The sequence below is a fragment of the Lactuca virosa genome, chromosome 3 (genome assembly GCF_052849685.1).
Source record: "Lactuca virosa cultivar CGN04683 chromosome 3, Lactuca_virosa_CGN04683_v6, whole genome shotgun sequence".
NCBI lineage: Eukaryota > Viridiplantae > Streptophyta > Magnoliopsida > Asterales > Asteraceae > Lactuca > Lactuca virosa.
In genome coordinates, this window is record NC_136428.1 from 104,656,624 (window position 1) to 104,667,750 (window position 11,127).

Here is an 11,127-nt window from a genome sequence, read left to right on the forward strand (position 1 = left end):
TTTTTCTTGTGACAGAAATCCATCTAATGTCCTTGTAGGCTTGTACTACACTAGATGACTAGAAATGAACAATGAAGGTCCGTGGTAGTTTTGTACATGTACCTGCTTTCAGGTAAATCATTTTTGCATTAACGAAGTACTTTATATATATTAGAATACTTAATAAAACATACAATAAAAGATCATGAGTGTGATCTTTGCTTATAATAAAAGTACAAAACATACTATAAGTAGTTCAAGCTGGCCTAATTGAAATATGATTACTTTGAACGGAGTTTACATAATAGTTAATTTCAAGAAACTCATGATGATTTACATTTTAAAAGCATCAGGTTCATGAGTGCTTCTTCGCAAGGGATGTCACCCTTAATGGCTTCATGTAACCATATACGCTTTTCCCATTCTGCAAGTTTTGGAGTTCTAACTTCATCAAACACCTTGAATTCATTATCTTTCTCAATAATGTTTGTTAAACCCAGAAAAGATCCAAGAACAACATCTAAATACCCTATGTCTTGCCCACCAAAATAACCGTTGCCCTTGCTAAATTTCACAAATGCTTCTTCCAGTAGTTGTGATCCTTTGATAATCTTATGTTTTACTGCTTCTTTTACATCTTTCCCTTGTGCTCGTCTCAATTCCAGATACAATGGTGTAAACTGTCAATGGTTTGCAATAAATGCCAAAAAAATAAATAAATAGAAACTCGCATACAAAATAAGTATTATTATATTGATCTTTTGACATATATACCTTGTTATCAATGTAGTGGGCCCAAAACCGGTTATGTGCTCGATCTGAAGGGTCTGTTGGGAGAATTTTGTGGACATTCGGTTCGATTTCGTCTAGATACTCGATTATGATAAGAGACTCACAAATGGGAGGTTTGTTTACATGCAAAAGAACTGGTACTTTCTTAAGCACCGGGTTCGATGTCAATAGGAGCTCACTTTTGCAAGTTAGATTCTCATCAATAAACTCGTATTCGATGGACTTGAGGTTGAGGACGAACTGAACTCGATTCACAAATGGACTTGCAGCAGTCCCAAGAAGTTTTATTTCACTCATTTCGGAATGGTGTTTCATGCTTGGAAGACCAAGCTGCAGGAATATATACACACAAAAAGTGACTACTTGTACGGTTGTACCCCCATATATATCGTAGAATGATAAATCATATCCCCTAGGCACTACTAAATAGAGTCTTTGAGTAAAAGGATGTAGTTTGCAAAAGTATTTATAAAATGGGTCTACTTTAAACATACTTATTAAATGGGTATACTTTTAAATATATTTACAAAATAGATATTTATGGTTGTGTTCTTATTAAACCAACTAAAGAAACCACTTCATTATGTTTTTACCATGACAATTTTAATTTACAGTGACAATCATTTTACCATAACAGACCTTTCTTTAGCATAAGTTGAGCCCATTGGCAAAAAATGATTAGAATATAAGGTATAGCTTCACTTGTTATGAAAGTGAAGGCCACCATTTCAACATTAAAATCTAATTTCAACATCAAATTAAATCATTACTAGTTTATGCGATCGAGTTTATGATTGTTTATAATTACTTTTTACAAAATCACTAAGAGAATAATTTTCATGTTGAATATGTAATGACACACGGAAAAACAAATGGACAACACATGCCATACTTCCTAGTTCTAAAATAAAAAAATATGATATTTATTCATAAAATTATATATATATATATATATATATATATATATATATATATATATATATATATATATATATATATATATATATTACCAAGTAATAAATTTATAAAAACCATAGGTAATTAATCTACAAAATTATAACTATAATTTTAATTTTAAAAATTATATATATATATATATATATATATATATATATATATATATATATATATATATATATATCATTTTTCTGTATATTTGGTTTAACCAAAATAATGAAAAACATGACCAAAACCAAACCAGACAAGTTTTTTTTATTCAGTTAACCTAACCAAATAATCAAAAACCAAATACACTAAATACCATTCAATTCGATTTGGTTATTCAGTTTCGGTTTGTCTTCACACCCCTAGAGACGCATATACCCTCATGTTGTTGCAAAACATGTAACTTTGATGTCAAAAACAAGTATACATTCCTTGAGATCTTTAACTATAATCTATTTTTCTTAGTAGTTATTTATAACTTGTAATTCATAACTAAATATATTTTTTTATTTTTTTTGTAGATTCGGCAAATATTCAACTTTTATATATATATATATATATATATATATATATATATATATATATATATATATATATATATATATATATATATATATATATAGTTTTCAGAATGTCTTGCCCCTTAAAAACTGAATCGTAAAAACAAATCCAACCGAATTGTAATGTGGTTGGATCGGATCAGATTTAAATATAGTTTGAACTATTCAAATCCATATTTTAAAAATCAAAATATATTTTGATTCACTTTATCAGATCGGATCAAACCAATCTTCCCAACGGACATCCCTTTCTGTCCTTATGAATGGAAGTTTTGAATATAAAAAAAACAAAGACCAAAAAATCAATTGTCAAATTCATTGACAATATTGCTATTGTGAATAAAAGCCTTGGAACTTATAGATGAATGTAAATGTAATTAACAAAGAACAATGTAGTACAATTGTAATTTCTAGATTTTGAATTCTACAAGCCAGTTGGAGCGGGAGTCTAGTTGAGGGCGACTGATGACTGGCGAAACGGGCGGTGGTGGCCGAATGGGAGGAGGTCACATGGTAGCATCGGCAGAATACGAGTAGATTATGGTTGTGCTGTTAAGGGAGTCGAGAGTCAAGACTTCTATCACAATGATCATTCAAAGCATTGTTTCAATTTCCCTAATTTGTTAATTTAGTTTTAGTTTTTTTTTTTCTTTTGTTTAATTATAAATTTTAATTGTAGTGATAGTTGTGATATAAACGTATTTTAATAATATCGCTCCCATTCACTTTGCATTGTAATACAACGACCGAGTTGTTCTAACTTAGACATCAAAGAGTATTAATAGGATCGCTCTAGTGATACTCTTGACGTCTTTTGTTTTTCCCATTTTCAAGTTTGCTATCAAATCTCCCAAAGACATTGTTGGCATAATACACCCACCAACACCGGAAAAACCTATCCGGCGGAGACGACGTACCATCATTGGCGTCATTTGTACATTTTATTGAGAATAAAGAACGCAATGGAAGAAAAAACAACATAACACAACACACCCCCTTTAGCATAATTAACATGACACCAACATTTGTTTAGACGCCACCAAGAAACAATGAAATAATAGATATGAAAACTCAAGAGGAGAACCAGGCACCGACCATGGCAATACAAAAATCAAAAAAGAGTTATTGGAAATGTCTAGTGATTCCTATGACAGAATTGAATTAGTGATTCCTATGAAGGAAATTGTTATATGTAACATCTAAATGGATTAGGAGTTCTGGGAAATGTTTGAGAACATTTGTGAGTGTTTTAGGGAGTCCTAATGAAAGAAAAATGACCAAAATGGTTGCAACTTTCACTTTAAATACTCCAGCACTCCTACTATATAGTCTAATTTTAGACACTTTTTCTATCTAACTCTGGACACCTTTTCATAGTCTAATTTTAGATACTTTAGTTGTCTAACTCTAGACACTTTCTTCATAGTCTACTTGTATACACTTTTGTTGTCTAACTCTGGACACTTTCTTCATAGTAATTTTGGTATACTTAAGTATGTGGTGTTTAGGAAGCTTTACAACTTTGAAGCAAGGTGGAATAACATTCTAAGCTATTAAGGTGAGTACATACCTGACCAGAGTACGTGTCCTATTCTAAAAATGAAAATGTTTTTTTAAGTATTGTTTATAGTTATGTGCACTGAATGTTCTGTGGCCTTATTTATGTCACATCCCCATTTTTTCGCGTTCAGAAAAGATGTCACATCCCCATTTTTTCACGTTCAGAAAAGACCTTTTTTATGCTTATTTTTTAAAATAAGTTTATTTATAACTTGCGGATTTTGTCCCATAAAAAGTATTTCCGAAGAAATGTTTTTCATTGATTATTAAAACTTGGGATGCCATAATTGATACAAGAAACATAAGCATAAACATGGCCATTACAGACCTTACAATGTCTTATTCTACTAATGGCATTTATTTCCTTGAATCTGTCATCAGATCACTATCCATGTATCTGTGTACCGATACCTGTGACACAAAGAAACTGAGTGGGTCAGGTTAGGAAACCTGGTGAGATACATAGGGTTTTCAATCCCATAATGTTTTAATAATATATATCTTAAAGCCTGCAAGATCAACTTTTATCATTAACATATATATATATCTCATATAGTAAATCTACCCCATCCCGTCGATCCTCACATATTGTTCCTATACAACGACCTAATCCATACTCTCAGATCAGTCATGAATGACTAAACCTAATCCATACTCTCCAATCAACGATGAATGACTATACCTAATCCATACTCTCGGATTAGGAATGAATGAGTATACCTAATCCATACTCTTGGATTAGGAATGAATGACTATATCTAATCTATACTCTCGGATCAGGAATGAATGACTATTCCTAATCCATACTATCGGATCAGGAATGAAGTAATATACATAATCCATACTCTCAGATCAAGAATGAAGGACTATACCTAATCCATACTCTCAGATCAGAAATAAATGACTATACCCAATCCATACTCTTGTATCATCAATGTTAGAGTTCTACCCTCCACTCACATCTCACACGTACTCTTAAGAACATGCTACCTAATATCCAACTCAATGAAACTTAAGCCCCCTTTGCAAATCTTATCTTATCTCTCGGTAAGACTACAATGCTCAACTCTTAATATGAACGCCGCTTAGGCAACACTATCCTACTTCAGTGTATATATTTAACACAGAGTATCTAGGTATTAATATATTTTTATCATTCTCTCTAATAATACTATTATTATTATCACGTAATAATAGACATATATATCTTAACACATATAGAACCATATCTTGTTCTCATATCGTATATCATCAAATACATTTCTAACACATAATCTTGTGAAAACAATAAATATGATCGATAGATTATATATTAAAGACGTGAATTAAATACAAGAGAAAATGATCAAAAGTATGCCGAATGATTAGATTCAAATAGCTCTAGAAGAGTTCTCAAAGATAGAACTTCTCTGTAAGAGCGTACAATGACGTTTAGGGTTTACACAAAACATAACCCTAAAATGTTACATGCATGCACTATTTATAGAGACAAGACAACTCAGTAATTCCAAACCTGGACATGCCCACTTCAGAATTAAGAAAACTATAAAGCACACATTTGAAACAACATACTATAGACCTAACAATCTCCCCTTTGTGTCAAATTCAGAAGGAATGTCTTCATTGTCTTCTTTTCTCCACGTTAAACAACTTTGGCATTAAATTCATAAGTGTGTTTCTGACACACAAGTACCATCTGATCATATCCGAGAAGCATTTGAGGCCAGCCGCAGTATTTGCCTTGCATGTTTCAGCCAAAGAAAGAATAGTCTTCATAGTGGCAGAGGAGTAAAGGTGTTTATCTCGTAGAAAGAACATGTTGTTCTGAACTACATCATCCTCCTTTCTTTTATACACTACCCTCCAATGCTCTTTTCGGATGATACCGATTTTCAGCTTCTGGACATCCTTCGATTGCTCTTCTGGCTTTAGAATGGGCTTCTTCTTCAGAACTGATGCTATTTCAACATCCATCTTTGCAATTTCATGGATGTAGCAAATAAGCATTCTTTTCAAATGAGCAACAATAAGCTCATATTTCTTTTTACCTTTCATAACGATATGAAACAAGAAGATCCAATCATATGGGTTCATAAATGGAAGATCCGCCAAAATGAACTCATCTAGAATGTGATTAGCTCCTCTGAATTCATTGAACGTTATATTCAGAAAGTCTTCGGTCCGAACAGGAAAACCAGGCCTCACAACCACTATCCTTTTCAAGCTCCATGTTTCGTATTGTGGTCTGGCATGCTTCAAGTAGAACGAGAATAGCTTCTGATTTACAGCATTGTCCGAAATTAAAGTCTTCTCTATATTTTTAAAACATCGGAAAAGAAAAGTCCTTGGAGTGATGGGGAAATCGAATTGATTTTCCACATCATTGACTAAGTCAAATGAGATTGAGGGCTCCAGCCAGGAGTTGCTTGGCTTGTCAATAGCCTCTTTCTGAATTCGCTTCAATGACCAAGAAGGAAATAACAAATTTTGGTTTCAAGGACGATTTTTGCATTCTTAACCTCAGCTTCTTCTGCTTCTAATTTCTTCCGAATAGCGTGAAGATCATCTAACTCTTTGTCACGCTTCTTTCTCACTAGCTTCTCAGACTCAAATAACTCGTCTTCTTCCTCCTCATCATCAATCTTTTCGCCTTTGTCTTTCTTTGATACAAAAGCTTCATTACCCTTCTGATCAGTTTCAGTCTTTGCCTGTAGCGGTTGGTCCTTGTCTCCCCTTTGTTTCGGAATAGCCCCGTTGTCCGAAACACCTTCGATTTGAGTTAGCATAGCGAATACCGGTTGAAGCTTGTCGGATAGTTGTTGTCGGACCGAGACCTTGAACAAAGAGTCACGAGTCTCAACAAGCCTCATCAGATATTGATTGATCTCCGAAACACATCTTTTGACAATGGTCATCTCATTATCAAGATCATCAATATGCTTGATAGCACTCTTCAATTTGACCGAAATGACCTTGGCCTTCTGAATTTTCTCAGCCAACCGATCCATTATCTTGTTTTCAGCTGCCACGTCTTCTTGCAGCTTTTCAGTTTTTGAAAGGACAGATGAAGTGAGTTCAGCATTCTCCACTTTGATTTCAGAACGAACAAGGGAGAGTGCCTCCTTCTCAGCTTGCAAAGAAGAGCGAAATCCTGTGATAACCTTATTCATGGCTGCAGTGTTTTTTTTAGAGGAACTTCTGAATTCAACCATAAAATTAGTCACCTCCTGAGATAGTTTTTCGACTTTTGCGGTCATCTCCGAAATGGTATTTTTAGAAGCTTGAATTGCCTTGGATGCTTCTTCAACGACTTATCCATTTGCTGATGTGAGCAACTCAACAATAGCTTTGTGGTTTGTCAGCATGTATTTAAACTTAGATAAAGATGTAGATGTGGAAGACTCTAAAAGAGAATCCAGCTTTTCTTTAAGATCCTTGAACTGCCCTTTTGTCATTGGGGCATCATCATCATCACTATTAATGTTTATGGTGAAAGGGCTGAAAACAAAGTCTGTAATTGTCTCTTGATCGTCTCCGAACAAAATGTCTTCATTGTTGTTTGAAGGAGAAGCTGTGGAGGTGCCCGGATCAGAGGTCACACCGATGTTGACATTTTCCCCCACATAAGATGTGTTGACATGAATTTCTGAAGTCCTAGTCACCTCCGGAATGGACTTCACAATCGGAACATCCGGTGGATAAGAAATAGATGATGTGGTTGGAGGGGTGGAATCGGTAAAGATTATGGAGGTTAAAGGGATGGAGATCTGAGGAAGAGAAATTCCAATAGAAATCTTCGGTGGTAGTGGAGGGATAGAGGAAATCGGAATTGTTGAAGTGATGGGTGAGGCTGGTGGAGTACTAGGTGTTGATGATGAAGCAGCAGTGAGATTCGGAATGGGTTCTTGAAAGATATAAAAAGTGGGAACAGTTGAGGATGGAGGAGAAGATACCTTTGGAAGAGGTTCTGTAGGGGTTGGTTCTGAAGTGGCAGCAATGTCTTCCACCTCGTTTCGGTTTATTTCGTCCTCTCTAACTTTCGTAAGAGTCCTTGAATACGAATCATCCTGAACGACCGGATATGGAGATATTGGTTTCTTAGCGGGCTTCTTTGAGTTCCTTGGAGCTTTAATAACTTTAAAAGGAGCAACTTTCACTTTTCTTTTACCTCCCCTCTTCGGTTTGTTGCCTTTATCGATCAGCTTTCATAATTCATCTGGCATTGGACAAACCCCAGACGATGGCAAACTCCGATAAGCGCTCACAATAGCATTATCAATAGGAACCTTGACCAACATTTCTTTCGGAATAGACCCAAAAAAAAGTGAAATTCCTGGGATCCAACATCACAAATTTGGATGTTTGGAGTGTCGGAATCACTGCCATTACCGAATTTGTCATCAATGGGACTTTGAAGTGGCCTAGGGCACGGTTGACCACTATTTACCAAAATATGGCACATGAAATCTCAGTGTGGCGAGAAGTGGAGACCGTGCTCTAAATGAGTTGAGCCCATAAAATAGAACCGTAATCAAGTTTCACACCATGGTTAAGCCCAAAGATAAGAGTGTAGAACAATTTACTTGTGTTGTCTGAACCTATAACCCTTTCCGAGAAACTCTTGAACAGGAAAGTGAACAACCCATTCCATATTGGGGGAAGGAAGGGTTTCCTGAACTTGGACAATAAAGAGATATTCCCAGTGTAAGCCATCTGATAAAACATCTCAAATAGGGAAGAGGTGGAAATCGAATCAGGATCCACATGAACTTCAGGAACAACAAGCCCTAAACGTTTGCTGAAGTGGGGCTTTGTGATCAAGGTCTTGTGAGAAGCAACCTCAAAGTGGATGACATCATCGACTTTGCTGTAGATTACAGATGAGTAAGCCTTGGAGAGATGAACCAGTGGAACTGATTCCGCCATTGTTAACGCCTGATCCAGTGGTGAGAACTTAAGGCATTCGATTATCAGCCATAATACTTCATTGTAGCATGAGGAATTGAGATCGATGATCCTGTTTTGGCCGTGCTTCACTGTGAGCATGATGACATAGGCTGATTAGTTGGGAAAATAAATGTTCTCAGATAAACCTGCCATTGAAGTGTTGAAGAAGACGATGAACAGCGGAGAGCTTTTAGGGGTTTTTGCTTTGAGGATTTGAGACTTTGTGTTTGTGGTGAGATAAAATGAACCGTCCAAACCCCTTTTATACGATATGTTATGAGTGGTGAGAGAAAACCGCCGTTCCAGTTTACTATATGCTGTAAAATCAGCCTATAATATTATGCCAACTCAGCAACAAGTGTCAGACGTCGTTGTAACAGACACCCGTGTTGTCAGGGAATTCAAAAAGACGCGCCTGATTTGAATTTTCATCTCTTGATATACCACTGTTTCAGAATTGATACATTCGGAATCCACTAGCTTTGAAATATTGACATGGTCTCAGAATTAAAGAAACCAATCGGAATTAGAACTAGAATTTGAAAAATCATAATGATTTTTGTGCAAGAATGTGCCAAAGATAGGGAAATAAAGAAACTCTGTTTTGAGGGATTCTGTGATGTCAAATAAGATTGACATGAAAATCAGATGGATCCCTGGCAACGATCTCTTCCTTCTGAGTCAAGAAAGACTCTGAAGTGCTTGTGTGGTATCCCGTGGAATTACGGTCATCAGTTTATTGAGAAACCGTGAAAGGCTTCTTTTAGTAGGCGTTAAGGGTGGCTTAAGCTTCAACCAGATTCCGAAACTTAACATAAGTCCGAAAGATCTGAATGAAGTACTTGTGTGACCAGTGTAGCCATAAGAATAAGTAAGCTCTGAATTTTGTTTAAGTAGCTGGATTTAATGGAAATCTAAAAAAATATATATATAAAAACTGAATCTTGTTAGGAAGAAATGACTTAGGTCGAGAACATTTCATTAAGATCACACAAAAGTAAAATTAAGATTTCAACGTGTAACGGTACTAACTAAAAAGGTTTTATTCGTCAATGCCTCGGTTAAATTTTATTGAAAAAAGAGATGTTCACTGTCAATTCAGAAATAGGTTTCAGATTTTGGGTTTCACTCAAAATCGTGGTGAAAACAATTTTAAGATCATAAACACAGATGTTGTGTAACCATAAACCTCAGTGGTAATTTATGAGAGTCTCAAGGTTTATATTTATGAACACGAAATTGATGGAGAAATTGTATAAATTGGTTCCAAGTAGATATTGTACCTCTGCTATACTTGAATGACCAAGCAGGAAACTCTTAACTCAAAGAAGAAGAGTAAGGTAGCACAATGACTTATGTGAATAAATAGCCTGATTGGGAAGAAACAATTGGAATGAAAGTTTCATTAAGGCTTCGAACATAGAGTCTTAGAGGATTAGGACAACATGCAACAACATGCTTCTAGAGATGCTTAGCTAGTACAAAGTTTCGAAATCATACCTGCCCCTTCGTTCTGAATTTAGGGTAATGGAGAAAATTAGCCTGAGAAAAGGACAAAATGACTTTGGTGTTTTTGAATAAAGAAATATATATATATATATATATATATATATATATATATATATATATATATATATATATATATATATATTGATTTTCTAAAAAAAATGTAAACAAAAATAAAGAAAAATATTTTTGAGATTTTTGATTTTCTGAAAAAAAAATGAAAACAGAAATAGAGAAAAATATTTTTGAGATTTTTGATTTTCTGAATAAAAAATGAAAACATAAATAAAGAAAACAGAAACATAAATGAACAGTAACTTCCGAATCATTCCGAAGCTCGGAGCCAGTCGGAAGAGACTTAATATACAAAGGATATACAACGTTCCGAAATGAGGATGAACAGTAGCATCCGAAGCATGCCAAAGCTCGGAACCAATCAGAATGGACTTAATGCACGTAGGATAGAAAGCAATCCGAAATTCCAATGAACAGTATATTCTGAACCATTCCAAAGCTCGGAACCAGTCGGAATTAGAAAAAATGAATTCTGAAACATTCCGAAGCTCGGAACCATTCGGAACGTGAACAGTAATTTCCGATTACGAAGAGGATTTCAGAACCGAGTCAGCTTAAATCACTCCTAGCCCTTATAAAGTCTGATTGAACGTGGCTTTAGGTAAGGCCTTTGTGAAGATGTAAGCCAACTGATCTGAGGATCTAACGAAATAAACTTCAACATTACCATCTTCAACGTGATCCTTTATAAAGTGATATCTCAGTGCTATATGCTTTGTCTTGGAATGCTGCACTAGATTGTGGCAAATTCTTATAGCACGTT

At 35.0% G+C, this 11,127-nt stretch overlaps 1 protein-coding gene across 1 annotated transcript; it reads right to left on the reverse strand.

Annotated features, from left to right (window-relative positions):
* Positions 1-241: 241 nt before the first annotated feature.
* Positions 242-1,132, reverse strand: LOC145162517 (glutathione S-transferase U17-like). Its single transcript, XM_079081636.1, has 2 exons — positions 754-1,132; positions 242-659 (listed from the first exon to the last, which is right to left on the reverse strand). Exons 1-2 carry the CDS (start codon positions 1,084-1,086, stop codon positions 303-305), a joined length of 690 nt encoding a protein of 229 aa, XP_078937762.1. The 5' UTR covers positions 1,087-1,132; the 3' UTR covers positions 242-302.
* Positions 1,133-11,127: the final 9,995 nt, after the last annotated feature.